Genomic DNA, 25,830 nt, shown 5'->3' with positions numbered 1-25,830 from the left:
ATAAGGTGCCACGCTCTGATTAGGACTGTCTTCACACATTATTATGGTCTAATGAGAGAGTTTCCCTTCTCCTGCTCTCTCTCTCAGTCTCAGTATATCTGCACGTCTGCTTGCCAGTTTTTCCTTCACACACAAGCTTTGCATTTTACCAGCCCATCTCGAGCTGTGCCTGACAGCTGTCAGCCATGATGGATGAATATAACTGAGGTGTCGCCAGGGCAACAGGCAGGCCAGGGGCAGCGGTGGCCTCCGCAGGCCCGACAGGTAGCCACCGGTGGCGCTGCCTTTATATCTGAAGGCTTTATTTTAAGACAAACTGTCTGGCCTGCTTGCCCTGCGTGAACTGCAATCCTGCTTTACTCAGGATGACACCCCGAGGGGGGGGGGGCGTGTTCAACTCGGACTATAATACCCTCTCATTGGGCCATGCCAGCGTTTCATTGCCTTGGCCGCTTGCTTGAGTGACAACACCAAATAAATTTGCTGCATCAGTGTCTGACTTTGGAGGACACACGTCGCTGTAACTCTCTTTTCCTGCTGTCCGCAGTGACAGCACATGAATATATTATGGACACACTGCTTGTGAATTCTTCTATAAACTGCTCCGTATCATTCCTCTGTTGTGTCTCATTTGCACACACAACAGCACACTGTTAATTCATTCGTACGTCCGTGTGCACATGTACGTTTACATGTTTGTTTCACTGTGTTTGTATCAGTGTGCAGAAGCTCTTCAGAGTTACACACTGGGAAACAGCACATTTTATGAGAGGATGTGTGTGTGTGTGTGTGTGTGTGTGTGTGTGTGTGTGTGTGTGTGTGTGTGTGTGTGTGTGTGTGTGTGTGTGTGTGTGTGTGTGTGTGTGTGTGTGTGTGTGTGTGTGTATAATTATGGTTTAATTGCTTGCCCTGTGATGTGCTGTCATCTGTCACAGCCCAAAGACAGCAAATAATGGTTCTGCTGCTGTCACGTTGTCGCCCAGACGCTCAGCATGCAGAAAGCAGCAGAAACACCAGTAACTGATATGCGTCTTGAATTACTGATAAGCGCTCAAGTATGATGAGCTTTGTGAATATGGGCGTGCTTGTGCTCTCAAAAGTGTCTTGGTCTGCTTTTGTATCTCTGTCTATTGTGATTGTCTGTGTAAGTGTGCATGAAGCTGTGTGCATGTGTCTGTTTCTGTGTGAATATTTATGGATTTATGAGTGGGTGTAGTTTTGTGCTTGTCTCTAATTGTGTGTGTGTGTGTGTGTGTGTGTGTGTGTGTGTGTGTGTGTGTGTGTGTGTGTGTGTGTGTGTGTGTGTGTGTGTGTGTGTGTGTGTGTGTGTGTGTGTGTGTGTGTGTGAGAGAGGGAGAGAGAACGAATTGGTGTGGGTGCTGCAAGAGATTGAGAGTTCACAAGCTTACGTGCGTGTGCAAATGTCTTTGATGCCGACTGTATATCGGCACTGACAGGTGCAACAGTTGTGTTATGCTTTAAGCTGCTTGTTTGTCTGGCACGCTGCTTTGTGTGGTTGAGAAATGGAGTAAACAGAGGGAAAGGAAAGCAGCCTGGGGGCTAATTTATTCACTCGCTGGTCGCCCTAGTCACAGAGGCCTGTTGCACCGGGCCACCTGTCAATCCTGAGCAGCACGCCGGAGCGTTATACCGTCCAACTGCACACAGCCACACCGCAGCTCGCTCTTTCAGTGGGCCGAGCGCTTTAGGCTAGAGCAGTATTAACCGTGATATATTAATAAACGCTCTGTAATCAGAATTAACAAGACAGCAAGTTTTTTAGCACACAAGCAGCATTTAACAGTGTGGCACTTGTCTGCGTTGGTGTTGAAATTTAAAGCCTAGTATCGAAAAGACAAACTGTTGGCATTTCTGTTTGTGAGCACTTTTCGCAAAACTGTTGCATGACCGTATTGAAATGCATAAACAGTTTAACGCCTTTTCATACCGGTGTACTGTATTGCATCACTTATGCCTTAAAAGAGCACAAAGTACAGTTTATGACAAAAGTACTCACAAAACTGCACAGCAGAAATGTGGAAGCTGGTAGCTGTTGTAGTCCACTGTAAAAATGTGATGTTCAATTCACCGTGGGTGTGGGAGGAAGTGTCTGTCCGTTGCCAGTGTAGAGTAATGGATGGCAGAGCTATGGGAGTGGGAGGAGGCATACATCCTATTTCAGACAGCTGTAATGGATGAGAGTACTGCAAAAAATTAAGAGCAGGAGGCAGCCTGTGTGTGTGTTTCCTCTCTCCAAGTCTCACAAGCAGAGAGTTTGGTAGTATTGAAATCGGTTCACAAAAGATGTGAATGGAACAATGGAACACCTGGAGACACAGTTTAGGCTGATGTGACTCTTGTTTGTGAATTGGTCATAAGGCTCCTGTGTGTGAATGTGCATCTGTGTGATGTGTAATGTGTCTTTTTATGCATGTGCCCAGTATGTGTAGCTGGACAGTGCTCTTCTATAATTACTGACACAGTTTGATGTTGGCAAACGAGTGAATAAATACAGACCGACCTCCTCTGCAGGCTCTAACTAGATATTAGTTAAACAAGACGAGCACATAACCCACTTCAAGGTGCCCATTTATCACATGGTCCTCCAAGCAATGTGTCCCCACACCAGATCACCCTCCCCCCGCCCCCTCCCTTCTCCGCTCCCCCACTCCTGCTCATTCACAGCGCCCCAGGAAACCCGCCTTAACTTATTGAACACATACGACTCCTGAATAACGAAGCTGTGTCAGTGTGTGCACGTCTGTGAGTGTGAGAGTAGGTGTCGGTGCACATTGTGTACATGAACGCTCTGACTAACAGCCCCAGCTGTGATTTCTCCTGATTTCTAATCAAACATTGATATCAAACAGGATTTGCGTGAAACTCAACCCTCTCCACTTATTTCTTCGCTTTATTCCTATAAGAGCCAAGCTCTTACAGTCTTGAGAGCAATCAAGCTCACCATCCCCTCTCGCAGATATCGTACTGCACAAAATCGCAGCCAGAGTCCATGCTGCTGAGGTTCTGGGCAACGGCAGAGTACTGTAAACTCTTTTTGCAGCTGTAAACAAGCAAAAGCCTCGCCATCCCTCTGGGTCACCTGGGAGCCCGGGCCATGAGTCTCCCAGAGAAGGATGGAAGGAGGATAAGTGCTGCCTTGCTCCTCTTCCTTAGTGCACGGTGCTTCCCTGCGTTCGCCGCTGCTGCCGGATGGTGAAAAATGTCTCCTGGCCCCTCGGCCAGATACCAGGAGGTGTTATCAGCCCTGCCTAGCTCTCTCCACGGTAACGAGCCCCTAGGCACAGTATTATCTGTTTACGATAAGGATATTAATAACACTGTGCTTTAGTTATGTGCTTGGGGTGCCCTGTGGGGGGATGGGGTTGATTAAGGAGCACCTGAATCATTCTGTCAAGGGCTCTTTCCAAACAGGACAGGGTATAAGTGGAGGAGAGGAAAGGAAAGGAGGGAAGGAGTCATATGGTGGTGTGGGACAGTGCTGAGGTGTTCACTAGTTAACCCCATCCACGTTTTCCCTCCAGGTTACTGCCTTTGTTTTCAAGAACAATAGCTTGACCATCTGCCGGCAGGTCTATATGGGAGTTATCGCTTGGGAGGAAGAGGTCAGGGGTTCGAAGGTCGCAGCTGTCATGGTCAGCTGAGAGGTCAGGGTGTGCTGCCTTTTCTTTACTGCAGTGTAATGTTCTCTTTCTCCCTTCTTCCAGTGTTTATATGGCTGCTACGTCCACTCCTCCATCATCCCCACCTTCCACCGCAGGTGCTACTGGCTGCTCCAGGTAAGAACTCTTCTTCCTCTTCTCCTTCACAGTTCACCCCGCTTTAGTTTACTCCCCAGACTTTCCCTGCCTATCCGCAAGAACTTGAATGAGTTGCATGATATCAGTTTCCATTTAACCGAAGCATTTCCCTTTGACAGCCAGCAGGCAGACATCAACCTCTCCCTCCACCGCCTCCCTCCCCTCTCGCTTCCTTTTTCTCTCCCCAGCCTCCATTTCCCCTTATCTTTCCCAGTCATTCACTTTTCTGATGGCATTGCCCATACACGCCGTCCAGCGCGAGGACGGTATCTCAGTCCGCTAAAAGCTTTGCCATCTCCCCTGTCTAACAGCTGCAGTGATGGGCAGTAAAAGCATGATGGAAGAGGTTCCCTGTACAGTACAGTGTGCTTACTGTGGGTCGTCAAGTCTGCAGGCAGAGAGTGGTTGTAAATAGTAGTCCTTTGATCACCTACCCAATACATCTCATCATTCTCGTTTAGCATGGCAGCCATTATTGTTGGAAGGTGTCTGATACATCCATTCACACACAGTTTTAAGGAAGCATAAAGCACACACACAGAAAATGGAGGCGCAGTCTTCTATCTTTCTGTCTACCCATCTGTAGTTCTGTGTCCTCCATACAGTTTATTTTAGTATGAAATGTTGGAAGAAAAGGCATCTTTGGCTTTGTGATAAATACACTTTGACTTCAGCGCCTCTATTTAAATGTGTATTTTCTGACTTTGAAAATACACTTCGAGCCTCAACATCCCCGTTGTACTGAATAGACCCAGAAGGCATATCCATTTGCTGTCTAACCAACCCCCCATACAATGACTGAGTAAAACAGGAGAGCAGAGTGGTAGCAAAAACACAAAAGAGAAAAGCTGGCCTTAACAATGCCTAAATACTAATCAAAATAATTAGAGTGCTCCCACGGCAACCAAAAGCATTCAAACAACGACTGTTTATTTCTCCCACTCGCTCTAAGTTGCCGCTGTGTGTGACAAACAGTAAAAACAACTCTCGCAGACAAAAAGCGTCTCTCTGCCTGTCTCCTCTGAATTGAATCAGCAAAGCCACTTAGCTTGTTTTCACTTAAATCTGGTTCCCAAATGATTAGAGGTACGGCATAGTATTAAAAATGGAAATAGCTACTGGATTCTGTATTTATTCTTCCTGTCCAGACTGGCTTCTAACACCATTTAAATTTAAATGATTGTGGACAAAATCCACAATTTCTGTTCTATCAAAAAATACATTACAGACATAAGCTGAAACTAATACGAGGCTCCAAATCAAGTGGGTATCATCCAGATAGTTACAGACTGTTTTGGTCTCAAATCTGCTTTGTGTGATTCCACAGTTTCCGTAGTGAACTGTAGTGTAGTGATTGTAATACAAAGAGGGATTTTCAGACTGGCGACTGTAACTTCGGAGGAAACCCACTTGATTTGATGGATTCAGACTGCTGAATCTTCGCATTAGCTTCAGCTGATCTTAAAAATGCATATTTTGTACAAGAACGAAGTCGGTGAATTTTGTCTCCCCCCGTCACAGACATAAAACTGCATTAGAAAGGGGAACTCTTTGGCGCCAGTAACTTACATATGGGCTTGATGGTCTTATTTTAAGATTAAAAATGTACTCCTGTCCTTCTTCTCTCCTTTCAAGTGTAATTCAGGCCTAAAGCAGCATGACTTGCAGATGAAGCACAGCCACAGTTTCGGAGAGAGTCAGGCCAAAGTTTGACACATACACAACACAAGGACACGTGCAGACGTTCAGAAACATGCGTACACGCTGCACGGAGAGCGAGTAACAGAGAGCTGGGGTCACACTGGGCCGCTCTCTTTTTCAAACTACAACCCTCATTTTTAGCCTCTCTCTCTTGCAAGATACAGACACATAAACGCTGTCAAACTTTGAGGAGTTCAGTGACTCAACTTTCCTTTTTTTTTTGTTACTGTTAGGCATCAGCTAAGAACAACTGGTTAGTGAATCCTTGGACCTTCACCTCTCACACCGCTCAGTAGATCTCCTTACATGTCTCCAAAGGCTCTGAGCTGCATGTGTGCAGCCAAAGAAAAGAACTACCTTCTACTGCCAAAAAAAAAAAAAAGCCCTGTGTATTTACAAACATGTATTTTCTTTGGTGCTGAGCGTTTCTGGGACCCCAGATTTACATCTCTTCTCAGGCAGTTTATTGCAGACCATCTGTGCTGACAGGAAACCACAGCCGCAGTGATACCAGAGGTAAAGGATTACACCTCAGTCCATATCTCTGCAGATGCAGAGAGACCCTCACCACCTCTGTCTCTTCAAGCCACTTTCAGTCAGACAGCCAACAGTCAGCCTGGATACAGTCTGTTTTATTCTCTCTCTCTTTCTTTTTCCACCTTCCTCCAGTCTCTGAACCCTGTGTCCCTGACTCCCTGTGTACCATTTGCTGTGTCCATATGAGATTTGCAGGCAGTAGTCTGTCAACAGCAGAGCAGCAAGGAGACTGGAGCTCCCAGAGCGGCAACAGGGAAAGGTCACCAGTGAGTGAAAAATGTAAATATTCAGCCATCCAGCAGCCACAGTCACGGAGAGACAGGGATGAAAATAACTCCTATTACACAGCACCGACAGGGAGGGAACACAGAGGACAGAGAGGGTAGACACAGACTGTGAATGAGAGAGTGAGATGGACACAACTTTTAAAAAGTTTGGCAAAAAAAAAATAACACTAAAGGGAAAGTTGGAGAGAAAGATTTTAGGATTTGAAGCAACAAAAAAAAAAAAAAAAAAAAAAAAAAAATCAAAAAAGACATAGCAGTATAGGGAGAAAGGGGAGTTTGTGTGTATGTGGGTACTTTTAGATGTGTATGTGTATGTGTGTGTGTCTGTGTGTGTGCGTGCGTGTGCGTGTGGCAGTGAAGTGAGAAAAACAGTGAGGCTGGTGAAAGGTGTTTTAGGGAGGAGGGTGTTAGCCGGTGGGGGTGTGCCTCTTTATCCACTCTTTATCCACTCTTTATTGAGTCAAAGTCTGGGTAATGAGACAGGGGACAGGAATAAAGACCTGCGAGGGGGGTCTTCTCTCACTCCATTCATTTTCTTTTGTTCTTTTCACCTCTCACTCTCAATCTGCTCATCCCCGCCGCACTACCTCCACCTCTCTATGGCATTAGAGCACTTCAAAATGTCTGGCCCATCCCCGCAAATGGCTGAGACTGAAGAAAAGTACCACCGCAGTTATCTGGGGTTGCAAACAATGAATCCAAATTGCTGCAGAGACGGAGAGCTTCCCAGAACGGGCTGGACCCCATTTTAATAGATTTTGTAAAAAAAACAAAACAAAAGTGGCTTTGTGTGATACATGTTATAGTTTCAAAGTTCACAAATTATTATAAACATCCAAGTAATATGCATCTTTAAAAGCTGTCAGTTCCAGCTGGAGTGTGCACAACCCAATACTTAAATGTACCAGTTTAGTACTTCCAGGTACAAGTTCTCCTAACACAAACATGCAATCACACACAGACACACACTCATTGACACAAAAGATCTCCCCTGTCCTGGTGGCACTGATTGATTCCACTGCTCCGTGTCCCCTTCTCTTGTTTAGTGCTAATCGAATGTAATTCCCTGCTTGTGCCTCTCCATCAAATCAGACAGTGGAGTTTGTGCTGCCCGACAGGGGCACAGAGGTGGGGATAATTATGATATTAATACGGAGGGGGTCTGAGGGGAAACTTCATTTGTCCTGCTGCCTGCCACGAACACAGAGAGGGGTCAATAGCCTCTCCCGCTTTTTCCTACTTTAAAGAGGAGGAAAGAGGGATGAGATAATGAAATGACTAGTAAGGCAGCAGGGAATGCTGACGACCTTGTTTCTTCACAGCTATCACTTTCTCCCTTTTACCTTCCTCAGCTTAGGCCACTGTGCTCTACTCTCTGTCTCACATGAATACATTATTAATATCATCATTCACTGCAGTTACATTTTTCTTATTACATTAGTCCTTCAGAGTATAATGACTTTGGAACCACTTGAATTAGTGTTATGTAGGAAAATGAGTTGTCACTGTTGTCCCTGTGATCATTCCAGCACTATTAGACAGTATTTCAGCAATTTTAATTTATGGAATAATTCAAAGGTTACTTAATTAGACAGGCAGAGTGATAACTTTTTTTTGATTAAAGAGAACCCTTAGCAGTGTTGGCTCTGCGGTGCTGCCCGTGATGCTGAAACTTACTTTGTTCTAACCTCTCTAACTACAGTCTTCACCACATCACAGTCATTTTTCTTTATTTTTTTCACGTTTTTTTTTTTTTTTTTTACTTTTTAGTTCTGTTGATTTATCAAAAACCACCCAGTGCTTTTGAACTCCCATGCTACTCACCTCTCATAACGAGCTCACCAATCTCTACAGATCAATACATGTGGTCAATGCTGTCAGCAGATCATGTGCAGGGGCCAACAAATGTACTCATCATGCCTCATGCCTCAGAAACGGTCAGGACAGAGTTCTCTCTCAGCCCGGTTAATTGAATGGGAAGTGTTGAGTAGCTCCTTTGCTGTGCTGATCCATCGGCCGGTGTGCAGGAAGGATACAGGAGCTCCACAGTGGACATGCCTGCAGGCTAAGGGCAGACAGATGGATTTCTTTATATCTACCAGAGTCCTCTATTCACTCGGATCAGTTTAGTTGCCTCTGTGTTGAGCGCTGGGAGACAGGTGCCGGATTCCGAGTGGCTCAGGTGATGTGTGATGACGGAGCAGAGCTGTCAAGTCCAGATTCACATCAGATACGTCCAGACTCCGCAAGGCTACATAATGAATATTTCACTGAGATAAATCATGGATGAGCCCGGGCACCGTTCTGTTGATTTCACTGAGAGGGTAGAGAGTCAGGAAAACCTGGTGAGGTTTTGACTAGCTGTCTACAACCTCGGGGCAAACGGAGGCAGTAAAAATATAATTGCCTTTAGCTATGCAGGCTGTTGTTTGTATCAAATGGAAATGCACCTCTACAGAGTATAAGCTCAGATTTATAGCATATGAATTTGACTTCGCAGCCTGACATTACTGTGCAATTCAGAACCTCAACACTGGACTGGCAAGAAAACAGGTGGCAGTATGTGCAATGGGAGCGTGTGTCTGTAAATCTGTCATCGTCTGCACATGCTTGGGTTTGTGTGTGTGTGTATGAGACTTTGCCGCTCTGTTACTGCACTACGGTGGGAGACCACGGTGCTCTCGGCAGCATGCTGCTGCTGGCAGGCCCCCGCTCTCTCTGCCATGAGGAGAACAGCTGCTTCACGAGCATGTCGGGGTGCGAGCCACGTCCCCGTGGCTCTCCTCATCTCCTTCACTTTTCCTTCTTCTTGTGTGCAGTCGTACAGACATGGTGCATCTGACATTGACCCTTTCCATCCCCTACACTCATCAGCATTCAAGTCTATATGCTGCTATATCAACTTTTCTTCTCGTCCACTGAGCACATTAGCTACACTCTGTTTTCACTGAGGGAAAATCTGGAGTTAGTTTTTTTAAGTTGGTCTCTGCCCAAAACAGTGACACTGGGGCTTCTGACCTCTAAACAAATTGAAGGTTACTGTGGTGCTTAATTAATGGCCCCTGCTGGGGCGCTCTCTCCCCATACGATGAAAGAGGGAGAAGTTGAGCTAAAACCCCAGAGGCACACAGAGCCTCCTCTCCTCCTGGCAGACTGATCTGTTCCTCAGTGCCTGCGACCTTTTCTCTAGGCCCGTCGCCTGGCCCACCAGCACGGCCAATTATCACAAATCCCCCGCCGCATTTGTCTTGCCATTTTCACTCTGCAGCCAAAGAGGCATGCGTGGCCATAGACTCATGCAGCCTCCTAACCAGTCTGAGCTCAGGCAGAGAAACAGAGGCCCACAACAGGTATGTGGTGCTTAAATAATTCAGTTATCCTGAAAGGTTAAGGCTCTGCCAGTAAGCAAAATTGACATTCATCTTGCTCAGAAGTCGTCCGTCCGCTTTTCAAAAGGCGGAGCCATTGACATGTTTACATTTTGCGATTTCAAGATTTTTATTGACACCCAATATTGTTACGTTATTCTGCTTTGCTTTCTCTCCTGTGGAAAGCTCAAATAATCAGGGAGAACTTGCTCACTAACCAGAGCAGGAAGAAAATGTCTGAGATTAAAAAAGCTGTGACATCGCAAGTGTTGCACCAAACCCTGATTCTGACTTGATATCACCGTCTGGGTTGTACTTGATGAGCCCTCTCTTCAGCAGCCTCTCCCATATTAGATAATAAGAGCTCCCTGGACATTGTGTCGCCAGCCAGGCTTATTTGTGTGTACATCCTATCTGGGTGTGTTAGAAAGGCAGAGGAGATCAATGCATCTGCTGTAAATCTACTCTGTGTTGTGCCAATCCCATAACAAGCCACGGGTCTGCCCATGTCACTTTGCAGGCTCAGGCGTGATGGCAGAAGTGTGCACGCCTCTCCCAGCTTCCCTGAGAACACTGGTCACAGCTAATGACCAGAACTGTCTGATTTGTCCTGCCCTGATTACTCCTCTGAGCCCCAATTAGCCGTGGATGAGGGCTGACATCCCGACACGATCACTTGGACGTGTCATAGAGGGAAAGATGAGCCAGGGAGAGAAAGGATGGAGGTGAGAGGGGAAGACGGGGGAAAGTGTATGTTAAAGACGGAGAAAAGCGAAAAGGAGTTAGTATGAAAGCTGTGGTAATATGGGGCCAGCATCATTCACTCTGCATTCAGTCAGATATCGATCTTAATTCCCCTTTAACCAGCTACCACTCATCAACATACAAACCAACAGCTCTGGTTGCAATTTCTATAATTGGCAATTTTCATTGTGAAAATCTGCCTATCTGAGGGTGTTAGCGGCATCTGGTCTGAGACAGGTTGATTTCTCTGTGGTTTAGGGGTAAAGACACAAAGATTTGATGAAAACGTATAAAATAAAGATGAAGTATTTGGCCAATGTTGGCGAATCAATTTAGCAGCTGAAGCGAACAGTGAAGTCCTGGGAGCCACAGCAGTGTTTTATAATGAATAAAAACAATGCTGTTTCATTCCTTAATTGCAATAAAAATTAATGTTATGAACATTGTCATCTGTGTGACTTTCCTTCAAGACTCTTCTTTTTCTTGTTTTTTTTCTCGTCTGATCTGACCCACACCCCATTCCCCATCCCACCGTTCTATCTGTCTTTATTTTTCTCTGCCACTGTGTCTCCCCAGGATTGCTGAGCTATCTCCCCTCTGCAAGTTTGGAGAAAAAGCTCTCTTTTTTTTTGGCCTGCACTCATTCTCTCTCAGTAGGGGCACTGGAAAAGTAACTACAAGGGCACATAAAGCCTTCAGAGTCAAACCAGACTTCTTTTAGTCTTTTTTTTTTTTTATCTGAGTAGATGTCATATTGAGCGCGCACACACGCGCACACACTTTTCAGTGGAATGGCTTTGCTCCCATCTCTGCGCCCCCTCCCCCCCCCACCCCCCCAATCTCAAAACACACCCACGCAAACCTGAGAAGACACAGAGATTGAGAGGAGGAGGGAAGAAGAGGAGGCGAGAAAAAGCCAAAATGTGGAAGGGTGGGAGAGGAGGACTGGCAGGAGGGGATGAAACCGGAAGGGGGGGGGGGGGGGAGGGAGAGGGGGGAGGGGGTGGAGGTGTTTGAGAATGGAGATTAGAGTTAGAAGATTAGAGGTACAAGATGATATCATTTGGTAGAGATGAGCGGGAGCAAACGAGCAGTGCAAATCACCCGACGTTAACGAGCTGCCTCGTAAATTACTGCAGCCGAGTGTATGCTTGAAGCTGGATCTGGATGGAGCTCCGTAGTGCAAAAGGGGCATAACGCTCATCTTAACATTATTTACTACCCTCTCCCAATTTATATAGGTTTTTGCCTATTGCCCCAGAGCCCGAATATTGGCTTGCTGTGACAGCATCAGAGGGCGTTTCCTTATAAATAGTGATAGGTTTCAGTCAGCCGGAGGGCCTCTTGTGTGGCATCCTAACCCTCATAAAATCTGAAAATGATAAACTCCAGCTCATACACAAACAGAGCTCAACTACGAAAAATAAAGAAACTTCTTAACTTCTCCAGTGAGTTCTTTAGGGAACTCAGCTCTGACAGACTGTTCTTCATCTCCTTGTAGTGTTTTGTTACTACTTAAGACTGTAGCAAACCAGGAATCGGGAGTCATTAAATTCTATTAAAGTGTTGATTTTCAATTAAATCTGATCTTGTTTTTCTTGGTGTACTGAAAATTCCAAATAAACCAGTCAGACAAATCCAAGAGGGATTGCAGCAATTCAGTTGAAATGATCATGTGTATACAGTAACTGCATGTTTCAGACAGGAAGCAGCCCGACAGAAAGTGGAAGACAGACAGAGTGGGGATGTGGACGGCAGGGAGTTGGTCTATCCACTCCTCTCCTACTCTTGGAGGGGGGTGGGGGGGTAAATATACATTCCTATTTTAGCCAGGAGCCCAAGCAGCACGAGAATGACTTTCATTGGCTGGATTCTAAATATTACATGATTTCCTGACGGCAGCATGCTGTCTCAGGCGCTGTGTAGCCTGGTATTAACCTGTCCAGATACATCAGACGTTTACCCAACTCTATTCCTCTATCCAAGCTACTGTTTACCCTCTTACCTCATTTTCCCTCTGCTTCCCTTTTTTTTTTTTTTTTTTTAGCTGTGACCCTGCAACTTCACCTGTTTTTCATGCACCATTTCTGCCTCTGGACCGTTTGTTATTGTGCAGCCCACTTTGTGTGCTCACAGTGTGTATATGTGGAGTTACTCTGTGGTCCTCTGCCAAGGCCCCTAACGTCATATGCAGCCTGGCAGGTGACAAATAGTTTTTTAATTGCTTGCACCAGGAAAATCATTAGTCTCTTCCCTTTCCTTGGTGGGACCAGGCAGGACGTGTGTGCAATAATAATAGCCTCAGTCCCGTTTTCCGTCTGCTATTTTTAGAACAGGTATTTTAAGGGGCCGTTTCTCTATATGCCTATTTGTGTGTGTGTGTGTGTGTGTGTGTGTGTGTGTGTGTGTGTGTGTGTGTGTGTGTGTGTGTGTGTGTGTGTGTGTGTGTGTGTGTGTGTGTGTGTGTGTGTGTGTGTGTGTGTGTGTGTGTGTGTGTGTGTGTTTGTGTTTGTGTTTGTGGATGTACACGCGCACAGTGAATGTGGGCAAAATGGTCCAGGGGTGCTTTTCCTTGGTTGTGAGGGAGGAGAACGTGTTTGTCAACCCTGTTCCTGCCTCATGAGAGTTTTTCTCATTGCTGTTGCAATTTCCCAGCCCCTGGGACCGTGCTGTTTGTCTCTGTGTATGTGCCTTTTTGTGTCTGTGAGTGTGTACCTCTGTATCTGGCAGGCTCCGGCGTAGGCCATTGTGCTGTAGTGCATTACTGTTGCAATCCACCGACACAGTGGCCAGCCAGATGAAGCCGTCCAGTTTATGGAGCAACCTGCAAACTCCAGCTGCTTTTGGTTGGGATTGTGCTTAGTGGTGAGATATAGTATTGATTTTCTCTCCTCGGTGCCCTTGCCATCCCTGCGTAGATATGCACCAGTGCTCAGCATCCATTCACTGAGAAAGGGGAGAGGGGGGGGGGGGGGAGAAAGCAGAGGATGATGTTTATATGACGATACTGACCCCATTTGTTCACATTGAAAAGGGGTGGAACGTGAGGTGGCTAGACGGCAGAGGGGAATTGAGTTTGCAAGGCTCAGATTGCAAGATGAAGCCTGAATTTGATTTCTGTGTTATACAAGCATTTGTTATTATATATCTCAGCGTCTGAGGGTGTTTGTGTCTCTGCATTCTTGTATGGGTCTATTACATGTCTGGGTTTGTGTGGATTTATGAGTCTGTGTGAGTTTTGTGTGTCCTGGTGTTTGTGTTTGCAAGCAATTTGAATCAGTGCGGTTGATCTTTGCCTGCTTTTTTTTTGCCCTTGGTTTGAGTCCCAGTGGGGGAGCCATGTTCAGCACTGTTCCAAAGCCATTCAGATCCCTCCCTCCCTACTTCCCTTCCTCCCTCCCTCCCTACCTCCCTCCCTTTCTCCCTCCCTTCCTACCTCCCTCCTCTTCTTTAACAACATGGTAAAATCAAATACACGGTCAGTCATCACTGAAACATTTTTGTGGAAAAAAAACCCTAGCCACTAGGCAGCAGCTCAAGCAATGTAAGCGCCTCATTACACAAAAATTTCATAGATAAATGATACAACTTAAAAATCGTATTAAGTATTGCATAAAAATATTAGCGCGTGACCTTTCTGGGAATTTGAAATCTGGTGCTTATAAAATGTTTAAGCAATGAAAACTGAATTGAACCTTCCAGACTGCAAGTGTTAATGATACCTTTAGGTGTGCAGTACATCAAACATCAAAGTAGCAGCAACCACTTGCCAGTCTGAACTTGTCTGACACACATGGTCGCACACACCATTAACCGTGCTAAAGCTTCAACAAAACAAAAAAAACACAGTTGAAAACATTCGTCCCAGTCAGTTTCTTCAGTCTCCTTTTCTCACCTTTCCAGCCCAACATCATTTGAAACAGGGTGTGCTTTTTCATGTCTGACAAAATGTATTATTAAGAGGGACTAAAGATGACTGAGAACTTAAATGTATGTACTGGAGTTTACTCGTAGACTGTAAATGAAATTGGACGTGGCTTTTTGTTCTGAAAAATGACACCAAATTGGAAGTGGCGTTAAGTGCAATTACTGAGGGCCACTAGGAGTTGGCTCCAAAAATCCTCCAGCTCAATAGACTCCGATTCAACTTGTCACATGAATTACAAAGTCAATAAATGTTTTCCACAAGTCATAAGAGTGTAATTCGCTTAAGTCACTACTTATTCGTTTTCTGTCAGTCCATCTGAAGATAGTGCCGTCATAATTCGAAAATAAGCCTAAAAAAACAGTTTTTGGGGCATGTCTAACTACAAACAGCTTCATCTGGCTTTGTCAACAACTAATGATGACCATTGTGGAAATTTAAGATCCTTGGCACCAAGAAGGATTCCAGATTTATTTAACTGTGTTCAATTTCATAGAAAAAGTATAAAAATGTAATTTTTATATCACACTGTATTTGTCAGTTTTAAGGCTTCCAATGAACAAATTAATATTTTGTAGCTCCTACCAATAATTAATCAAAGTGAAAGAGACTCGCCTATTAAGAGATGATACAAATCTCTCTCATATCACAGTTGATCATGCAGTGTTGTTTGATGGCCCACACCAGAAGACTCACAAATTTAGGGGGTGACTAGCCAAACAGCTGAAAGTCACTACTCTGTATATGTACGTGTGTGTGTGTGTGTGTGTGTGTGTGTGTGTGTGTGTGTGTGTGTGTGTGTGTGTGTGTGTGTGTGTGTGTGTGTGTGTGTGTGTGTGTGTGTGTGTGTGTGTGTGTGTGTGTGTGTGTGTGTGTGTGTGTGTGTGTAATCAGGCTGTGTTAATCAAGCCAAGCAGCCCGACCCTGGCAGTGCTGAGACTGGGGAGACCCGGTCTCTTTCCAGATTCATCTCTCCAGCTTTGTTTGACTAAGTAGTGCCATGGTGTTGGTGTTGGTGTTGGTGTTGGAGAGGGGCTGGAGTGGTAACAGCAGCAGCAGCGCAGCGTATGCGTGGGTTGCCTGAGCCAGTGGGGCTTGGCACAGAGAGGCAGCATATGTTCATGGCCAACGTCCTTCTTCCTCTCCCATCCTTCTCTCTCTCTCTCTCTCTCTCTCTCTCTCTCTCTCTCTCTCTCTCTCTCTCTCTCTTGCACATCTCCTCTGCTTCTCTCTTTCTCTTGAGCACACTTCTGCTGAACCCCCCTCCCGAGCCTTCCACTTCTTTTGGCTTTGAGCGCTCTGGTATCACCTGTGGGAGACAGCAATAGTACCGAGATCAAAGGGTATCGGGCATCCCGGTGTCCCCCAAGGATAAGCCACTGTGTCTCACTAATGCCACAACCCTTTCCTCCAGCAGAGACACAGACGTACTCCTCTTTGTCACTTCATCATCTGGCATATGATCAGAGAGTATTTGGTGCAGCAGGTAATAAGTAGTGGCTGTAATGGGACTCTCTCGTTCATTTTAAATGCCAAACCAAGTATTGGTCACTACCATCTTGGCCCATCACTGCCCTGCACAAGCCCTGGCTGTTATCCAAGCATGTCAGAAGCAACCATACTGACAACTAACTGTAAGATATGGACCTCCACCCTGATGCCCAGGAAAGAGTTAACCGTGTCCCAGATAGCACCAACCAGCTGCTTCATCCTTTCACACCTTCTCTCCTGCTGCCTGCTCTCCTCCTTGCCTCTTGGACCAGTAAATGAACACTCATTTGCAAGTTAGATAAATCCTTTGAATGTATTATTGATGCAAACAAATTAGCCTGTAGGCCCCAGACAATACCTAATGGAGCCTTGGCTTATGGGTGAGGTAGTTTCCAGCGAGGGCACTGTCGGTGTTCTAGGATTGATGCCTGCTCTTCTGCCCCGTAATTATTTCTCCTACAAATTATTCAGCTCTTCTGATACAGTTTGGGGTTTAAAGCAGTGATTCTTATTACTGCGTATATGATTCCAGACCTCAACCCAGCCACATTCATTAGTTTATTATAGAAAAAAGACACGGGCAATTAGATAACTGGGATAAAGCCACCGAAATGAGGGGATGTGTTATTATTCAAGTTTATGCATGCTGCTCATAATTCACTGGGGTTTATGTTTGTGTTGCTTTTTCAAGGATAGTCTCTTATCTTGTTGTACACAGACACATGCACACATTTTAACAGCCTTGTATAAGCCTGTTCACGTATTTACAGAGACTCAAACTGACTCCCTTTCACAAATAAGCACAGAAACACTGGTAGAGTGTGTGTGTGTGGGTAACAGACGTAAAGAGGGGACACGTATATACACACACAGAGTAAAAGCGAGTGTGTCAAATTTATGCTAGCTGGCAATAGTATGGAACAGGCAGAGGTTGTAAAAGCAGGGGGAGAAAAACTGAGAGAGGAGATGAGAGAAAGGGAGGACTACCACGCTGTCCTCAGTGATTAGGACCCAGTATTGATCAGAGGAGGTAGGGGGGAGGCGAGCTGAGAGGGGGAGGGAGAGAACGGGCCCCAAGGCTCGGACCCCAACTCTCTGGTGGCCTCTGCTCTGTTCCGCTCCTGCAAGCTGGCCAGGGCCACTGGGAGATTCATCAAAGGCCTTTATCCCTCTATCTGTCTCCTATGCACACACACACAAATAGACATATTAATGCGCGCACACACACACACACACACACGTTCCTCTGGCCTTTGAAAATTGCTCTATTTGATGACATCACTTCCTCTTATTTTCCATTGTTAGACATAGTAAATTAAAGCTGAGACGTTATCACCATGGTACTGAAGAGAGTCGTCCTCTTCTCATACGAAGTCCAATTGTCTTGCACAGTGCTAGTGGTCACCAGCACTTCTCTCTGTCCATGTGCCACTTTTCACATGAAAACTCCATCCACTTAATGATTACAGCCAGACCCTTAAGTTTTAAATCTTGGCCAGCAAAACAGCCTGATTGTTGTTTTTTTTTAAAACATCATTCCTCTTGCTCTCCACCTTTCCGCTCACACATCGCAGAACAAGGATGGTGTCGGTAGTCAAGAAGCGCACGTCTCCAGCCCGGCAGCAATCAGTGCAGCGGATCAAATAGACACTCACACACATGGCATCAATCAGCTGGTCATGATGGTGTGTCCATATTCCCCCCCTAACCCCCCCACCCCAGTATTCAGTGTGTGCAGAGGAAGTATTCATTACTCTGCGCTCTCTCAGGGCCAGACCTGTGTTAATGTATTTTCTCCTCTTAGTCTCTTTTTCTCTCCCCCTCTGCTCCCTCTGCCTTGCTTTTCAGCTGACTCTGGGCTTTGGCAATCTTATTTGCCTTTCGATCCAGATCAATCTTCGTCTTATCTACAGCTCCTGAATCATAAACATTTCATAGGCCCAACCTTGACACGGACAGACACGGAGCGGTGAGGGCTTTAGTGCGAGGCACCCGCGGAGGCTAGTTGATGCTTTCGGACTTCACTCAGTCCAAAGAAAGCATTGAACTCTTCCGCACAGTACAAACACCCCACCCTGCACAGTTGTCGCACTCTTTCAGCAAGAGACGCCCACTGTGGTGCTTTTGCGTGTGTGTCTGTGCACTCACATGCACACATATATACAGTACATGTCTGGTTTTGTCTGTTGCGTATGTGTGTCATGTATTATTCATAAGAAGAAGCATTCATCTCAGTGAGACACCTTCAACAATTTGGAGACGTGGTGTGCTTAACGGCTTAATGTAGTTGCTGCAATTTGGCTCTCCTCTGGCTGATTAACACTGGCACTCCAGTCCTCACTGTGCTCTGCCTCACAAAGGATTAGGTGTTACAAGAAACATGTCTTCCAAGGGAGTTGATGAATATTTCCCCAAATTTACCTGACGTTTTCTGATTTGAACGTCTTTCTGAATTCCCACTACTATTCAATTTCTGTCTCACTGTTTAGTCTTTATCATATGCAGCTCAGAACAAGCGAACACTAACCATTTTCAAGCCGAAAAAGAATGACCTTGTATTGCTGTGTGTAAAAACTACCCCTTCTGTCTCTGTACATTTAAATTGAAGGATAGACTTTCCTTTTTCCAATTATTTTTCGTTTCGACTTCCCTCTTTTTGTCCCCACCTACATTTTCCCAAAACAGCAGGTCAAACTTTCACTGTGTGTGTGTGTGTGTGTGTGTGTGTGCGTGCGTGTGTGTGTGTGTGTCGGTGCGTATTTGAGTGCTGCCAACAGCGGAGCAGTCAGCAAAGTGCCACCTCAGCACCTGTGCTTTAATGATTAATACCATATTGATGGTCTCAATTAATTTCCTATTACACCACCAGAAGGCTGCGGTCGCTCTGTCTCTGTCACGGCCCTGCACTTGTTTTGGGAAGCCTCTTTGTGGCAGCTGCTGGATGGAGATAGTCCGCCTCTCACTAGCTCACACACACAACTTTTTACAGACAGATGTAGCAAACATGCACATACACAAACACACACACACACACACGCTAGTATCTTACGGAAAACACATACACGCACGCTATTATACGCTGCTTTGCTCCTCACATTTCACACACTTGCACCCAGATAAACAAGTATAATATAACTCTGTCTTTTCGTTAAATCGTTTTTAAAGGGGACTTGTTGTGTTTTACTTACAATGTTCGGCAATGATCAAAAATCTCTTTAGAGCCCCGGAGAGTCAGCTGTGCCGCTTTTGTACAGTGCTCTGTAGCAATTTTACAAACCACTACTCTCACCTTGATTGTGTGACTTTGGTAAAGCACAACCCCTCCTGTGTTTTTCATTTGAACCCGGTGTGATACATGGCACTGCATTTTCGACTGTTTCCTAAACCCTGTGCTTTGGTTCTTGCATAATCCCCTCCCCTGCGGTGTTACATGTTTGTAACAGTATAAGCTACTGATTTATTCCCACGATGATCTCGTTCTGAGCTGTGATTTGACAACACATTCCCATGACCTTAACTATCTGTGGACCTGCTCCTTGGATCAACTCGCAGTCAACACTGCCCCTGTAGAGAGGCCGGGGAAATGCTGCTGTTTGCCAATCAGATTGGCCGACCTGAGATTTTTCTCTTTGTCTCTTCATTACCTTTTCATACCACATGCACAACCTTTTATCTCTGACCACTCCGTACTTCACCCCATAAAACCCTCTATCTCGTTCTAATATTCACTGTTTATCTCAACCTCATTCTTTCATTCTGTCTCTCTCACACACACAACTGCACACTGTCTTTATTTTTCATTTTTTTGTGTGAACCCAATACACAGCATGGGTTGCTAGGAAACCATTTGAGCATTTTTTTTTCCCAAGGGCAGACGTTTGATTACCCATTTGTACGGTGTGTGTGTGTGTGTGTGTGTGTGTGTGTGTGTGTGTGTGTGTGTGTGTGTGTGTGTGTGTGTGTGTGTGTGTGTGTGTGTGTGTGTGTGTGTGTGTGTGTGTGTGTGCGTGTGTGTGTCTCCAGAGAGAGGTCTTGCCAAGCTGAAGTCAGGGGCAGCTCCAGTATTCAGCCCCGTAATGATAATGAGCCCCTCGCCATGTTTGACCGAGCACACAGGCTCAGCCGTCTTGTGGCCGTTCCTGTGATGTCATTGCGTGTGCTCTTCCTGATGTGTTATCGACATATATGTGCATGTATGTTCTAAGAATTTGAGTTTGGGTCAGTTTTCTGTTACAACCTCAACAGTTGTTGTTGTTGGTGCTGCAGACCACCGGTGTTATCTATTGTTGTTCATTGAGCTGTCGCAGAGGCAGATAGCGGCCAGGTTGGACTGTCTTGCAGCTGGACGCACATCAGTCCTCCTTGTGACTCCCAGTTTAGAAATGCACCGGCACATCTTCGCTCCCCTGGCTGCTCCTGTGAAGTCCTGATTCGCTCACAGACACGGACAGAGGCACATAAATACTGTGCCTTGTCGACTGGCACGGGGAGAAAGACAACACACACACACACACACACACACAAACAAATCAGACTCCGTTCTGATGTGAAAGGAAGCGAGAGCAGAAGAGAGAGTAGGGAGAGATAGCATTAGCTGTGTTTCCTCCTCCAAATGAATTGCACTATTGCCCTGAGAGGAAAAGATGAAAATGAGAGTGCAAGCAACTGGAAAAGACTCAGAGAAAGCCAGAGGTTGAGAGGTTATTGTGAGGCGGAAGCAAAAGAAAAGAAGCATGAAGAGAGAGCACACGGTTAAATCCTCTCTGTGTCTGAGAGGTCTCACTTCCTTTCCCTCCTTTTACTCCCGTGTGACTTGGTGTCACCTGGATGGCCACTAAATATTAGCATCAGTGCCATGGGCTCTGCCAAGGCCATTATGGCAGCCGGATGGGCTCCTGATGGCCCTTTCTCAGCTTACCCCTGGGCATCCTGGCCTCTCACTTGGGACCACCACAACTAATGGGGAGGGTAGTGTGCCTTAGGAGGAATAAGTAGGCTGTAAACTGTGAGTTGAGTTGTGGCAGCTAAAGGGGCTTCAATGCCTCACTGCCCGGCTTACCGCCTGACTTACTGCCTGACTGCTTGGCATCCAGAATGCGCCTACATATTCAGCCTCTGAATACTGGCCTTTTGCACTTTTATTGTAATGCATGCAGACACTTGGCACAGCAACAAACACACTCCACCTTTTACTGTGGTGCACTGCACAAATAAAATATTTCAAAGCAGGGAGGAGCCACACACAAAAATAGGGGAGCACTCTCTTGCATACTTACCCACAGACATGTAAAATTGGAAGATGCACTCACATATCTGCACAATTCCACACACAAGAGCACACGCACATACACACACACACACACACACACACACACACACACACACACACACACACACACGCACACACACACACACACACACATGCGCACACACGCACGCACGCACACACACACACACACACACACACACGCACACACACACCGACTTGCATTCCCCCACCCAGAGTGAAGCAGTTCTGCCCCTCTAAGCTGAGTTATTTAAAGCCCCGCTCTCAACTCCATCGGAGTGATTATGTGCTCCTGAATTAAACATCACAGGCCTCAGCCTCTGGCTTCCTCTGAAACACGCTCAAACATGCTGGCCTCTTCCTGTTCCTCAAAAGTTCCAAGTTCTGCCTTTCATATCTTCCAGCCAGTGCACTAGGTAGTGGAGGTAAAGAGGTGGAGTGTGAATCTTCCCTAAATCAGGATCTCCTGCTGTGCCGTGTGCTCGGCCATCCTTCTCGCATCCTTCTCGACCTTGGACAGAGGCAGTTGAGGTAATTCACATTAAGAAACTCTGTAAACTGACTCTTATCCCTGGATTGATACCCACCCCAGTCATCATTTTAGCTTGGCACTCGGGCAGAGTTGTAGCTGGTGGATATCTAGGTGCAGTAGAGGGTGAACTGTAGCAGTTAAGTTGAGCATTGACTCCAGACACCCAAGTTGTGGCATCTGTATTCTAAACTGGGAACATTTAAACAAAGAGTTTGTCATAGGCGACCCATAGAGAAGCAGGTTCAGATAGAGGTTTGCTCCGCTACCTTAACAGGAGCTTCGGGCTGTTTGCTGCCTTTTTTGGGAGGGTTTGACATGGAGTTTTGTTTACCTCCGTGTGTGTGTGTGTGTGTGTGTGTGTGTGTGTGCGTGTGTGTGTGTGTGTGTTTGCGTTTGTGCTCATGTACTGCATGTGCATGTCTGTGCTTCTGTGTGTTAGCACGAGGCAAGGCACCAGCTAGCCACCCCCACATTCCCAAACACACCCTTTGGCAGTGAGCGATAAAGGTTCCCAAACAAAAGGAAGAAGTCTTGTGACTTGTGGAGGTGAACGTGCAGCACCACAGAGGCAGTTGACCTTGAAATGAGCGCCGGTGTTTGGGGACAGTCGGGGGAGGGCAGTGTTTAAGAGTGCAACCTCAGTGCCAGAGGCCAGGAGGCTGCCTAATGACTGCCACCCCATGCTATCCATCACCATGCCACTGCCAGGGCAACTGCCCCCGCATAGCCAAGTGAGCGGGGCCGTAATCAGCCCTCGTACCTGTTCAGCAGACCACGAGCTCATGACATGAAACACATACGTACAGCGGTGTTCCATATGCACGTTCAACTGCGCAGACATACGTTAAGACGCACACACCGAATTCTATTATGCATCGCACACACAGATAGCATGAATATGCAGTCGGTGCTCTCAGACTTGCACCTCATTGTGTTCATTCTGCATGCATAGCGATGTACATACACAAACTAACCGACAGAAACCTGCCTCTAGACACTCATTCACACATGCTATTTATAATCTAATGTAGGCAGACTAAAAGACAACGGCACAAACGCAGTCATAAACAAAAATAATAAAACAACACACAGCCTTCCTCTCTGTATTTATGCCTTGATACTGAATGTTTGTGACAAAACAATTGACTGCTCCTGCTTCCTTGATATTTTGCATTGAAATGGATATCCCCGTAGCCCGCTAGTTCAATTCTCCCATGAAGAACTGTCTCATTTCTTTCCAACTTTTGCTTATTTTCTTCATTCTCTCCTCACAGTGGAAGTGGAAAGTGGGGAGCGGGGGGGCTTTCCCCATACCTGAGCCCCTGTCTACTTGGCACTCTCCTGCAGTATGACAGGCTTTGATGCCCCCCACTCCTCAGTGTGGGTTATTTTATCAGAGTGGAACAAGGTTTCCCCCGTTACTCCCTGGCTCATCCACGTTCCATGAAGCATCCCCTCTCAATTAAGATCCTTTCATGTTAATGGTGTTCTTATCGCTCCTGTGCACAAGTTGTGAAAGCGAGGCCTGCTATGGTGGAGTACAATCGTGGAGCAGAGCTGCCTGAATGACAGTATAAGAGCTGTTGCTCTCGTTCTTCTTTCTGTCTCCATCCCTCTGTCCTTCCACGTATCTCTGTCTCAGATTCTGTCTCTTTCCCCGGTCGTTTCCTGTCTCTTAATGAGCTACGGTGGGCTGTTGGAGTAGCGAGAGTTCCAAGAGAGTGGCAGATTTGTGGCAGAGTCGCAGAGACTTAACGAGACAGCGAACACATTACTTGACCACTTAGACCAGATTCTACCAGCGGGTGTGCTTTGTACTCAAGTCTCAGTTAGTTGTATCGTGGCTGCAGCTCAACTTGCACACTCGCTATCACACATTCGGCACAAAGTAGAAGGTCATTGTCTCTGTCTCCACCGACATCTACCTCCGTCTGTGTCTTCAGCGCCATTAGTGGATCTCTCTCTCTCCCCCTCCTTGTCTTTTGGAGTAGAACAGGGTGTTTGACTCCAGGACGAGGTAGGCAGTCACTGAGGGATCGTAGGAGCACTGGCTGCCTCTAAGTGCGTGGGTGCCAGAGAAACCTGTTGCCTGGCTACAACAGCACCTTTATCCTTCGGTTGCGATGGCGATGTCTTGCATATCGCATATGCATGTGTGTGCAAATGTGTGTGTGAGTGTTGGCACACCATTTTTTTTTTCCCATCCATGTCTCGTGCATTGGACTGTGAGTGTCTGCATGTGCATGACTGTGTGCTACATATGCATGCATGCCTTTTGTGTGTCGGTGTTTCTTTGTTTGAGATTGGTGAGAGGAGGGGCAGGAAGGCGCTCCACCACCCACTCAGCAGGCCTTCCGCCCCCATGGCTGACTCCCCAAGACTCCGCTAGTAATTAGCTCAACATCTATCCATCTGTTCTGGGGAGGCGCAGTAAACATTAACACAACACAGCAACATCAAAATGCTGGCAAGAGACACGCTATATTTTATGCATACATGATGCATTCAGGCTTTAATACATGTGACCGGTTGGCACACATGCTGACAAGCAAACAACGGCAAGCTCACATGCAAACATAACACATATGCAGTTCTGTGCTAATGTTTAAGGCTGCTGAGGATGCTTTCAAAGATAATATCATTTGTAGTTTATTTTTTATCAATAAACTTTATGTAAACTGCAGCAAACAATAAAACTCAAAATCAATATTTAATGTGACTATGTTGCCTTTATCAACAATTCCTCTATAGGTACACCTCCATGCAGTTTTAGGCTCTCACTTTCTTCTGTTTCGTGATGTAATTCCAGACTGACTCGATGATGTTGAGCTCATGTGGAGGACTTTTTGTCACTGAATATAGATATTTATTACTGTGGATTTACGTTTGTAGTCTTTGTCTCATCTTGCAGAATGAATTTTTGAATGATCCAACGCCTCTGTGATGGATGCATCTAAAGTGCCTCAAATCTTTGCAACATTCATATGCACACCACAGGTTCCTGCATATAGTCTTCCCTACCACTGAGAAAGTGAGACTGGAAAGCTGCCCTGAGCTGCATGGGAAATAAGAGAAAAAAAACACCAAAAGACTACATTACACAATTAATCAATAAGTTAATGAGATCTCATTTTCTCTGGAAAAGACTATCCAGGAAAAAAGTTCCCCCACAGCCCTTTTCCCCCTACTCTTGGAGAACCAACTCCTGATATTACACTGTAGAAAAAAGGAAAGCAGCCAGCAGGAAATTAAATTAAATTACCATCCTGATAGATTTATGTGACGCTTTACATTTTCTTTGTTTTGTTTTCCTCTTAAAGTGGATGCAGGTCTGAGTTGGGAGAGAACTGTTAAATATGTTGTAAAGTAAGAAGAGAGAAAGAAGCAAATCAAGAAGAACGAAAGTTCCAGACGCTTTACGCCTCTGGCTTCCTGCGTAGTTTACAACAGAAAGCAGATTCCTAATAGTAAAGCACGGTGAAATAAGGATTACTTGTGGATGAGCTGTAAGACTGCCACATGGTTTATTCCTGTGTTTAGTGTGTGTGTGTGTGTGTGTGTGTGTGTGTGTGTGTGTGTGTGTGTGTGTGTGTGTGTGTGTGTGTGTGTGTGTGTGTGTGTGTGTGTGTGTGTGTGTGTGTGTGTGTGTGTGTGTGTGTGTGCGTGTGCGTATTTGTGTAGCTGTGAGTGAAAAGGTAGGAAACAGCTGGGAGTGTGGGTGTTGGAAGGAGGAGATTGTGCGTAACCACGTGTATGATTGTGTTCAACTAACCCTTGTGTGTCTTGTGAGTATATATGTATCTGTTACACTATGCTAATGAGTCTGTCCTTGCTCAGCCTGTTTTCTTGTGCGTGTGTCTGTCCTCGTTTATGCATGTGCCGTGTGTCTATGCATATTCCCCTCCCGCCTGCACCCATACATCCACATACATTTATGTACGCTCATAACTGAATGAAGCTGTCTACATTCTGCGCTCTCATTCCGAGGAAAGATTGAGGGTATCTCTTGGCTATTGACACAGCTGGTGATGCCATCTGGGTGCATCACACACTGCCTGTGCCATCTCTATCCAAACAGGGCATCAGTTGTCACCTAGTGTCCGCACCAATGACACAGAACAAGGAAAGCAGCGAGATAAC

General features: G+C 45.9%; 1 protein-coding gene across 10 annotated transcripts in view; it reads left to right on the top strand.

Annotated features, from left to right (window-relative positions):
- camta1a (calmodulin binding transcription activator 1a) overlaps positions 1-25,830 on the top strand; it is a 284,686-nt gene that overhangs the window by 220,870 nt on the left and 37,986 nt on the right. For all 10 annotated transcript variants that reach the window (XM_069704353.1, XM_069704349.1, XM_069704351.1 and 7 more), the window contains one exon: positions 3,726-3,797. In XM_069704353.1, the coding sequence (XP_069560454.1) occupies positions 3,726-3,797 (72 nt within the window). The remainder of the gene's footprint in view (positions 1-3,725; positions 3,798-25,830) is intronic.

Source organism: Brachyistius frenatus, unplaced genomic scaffold (assembly GCF_029030835.1).
Source record: "Brachyistius frenatus isolate BFR_SWC_R1_liver_20210118 unplaced genomic scaffold, ASM2903083v1 Contig_50, whole genome shotgun sequence".
NCBI lineage: Eukaryota > Metazoa > Chordata > Actinopteri > Embiotocidae > Brachyistius > Brachyistius frenatus.
This window is presented reverse-complemented; position numbering and strand designations above follow the sequence as displayed.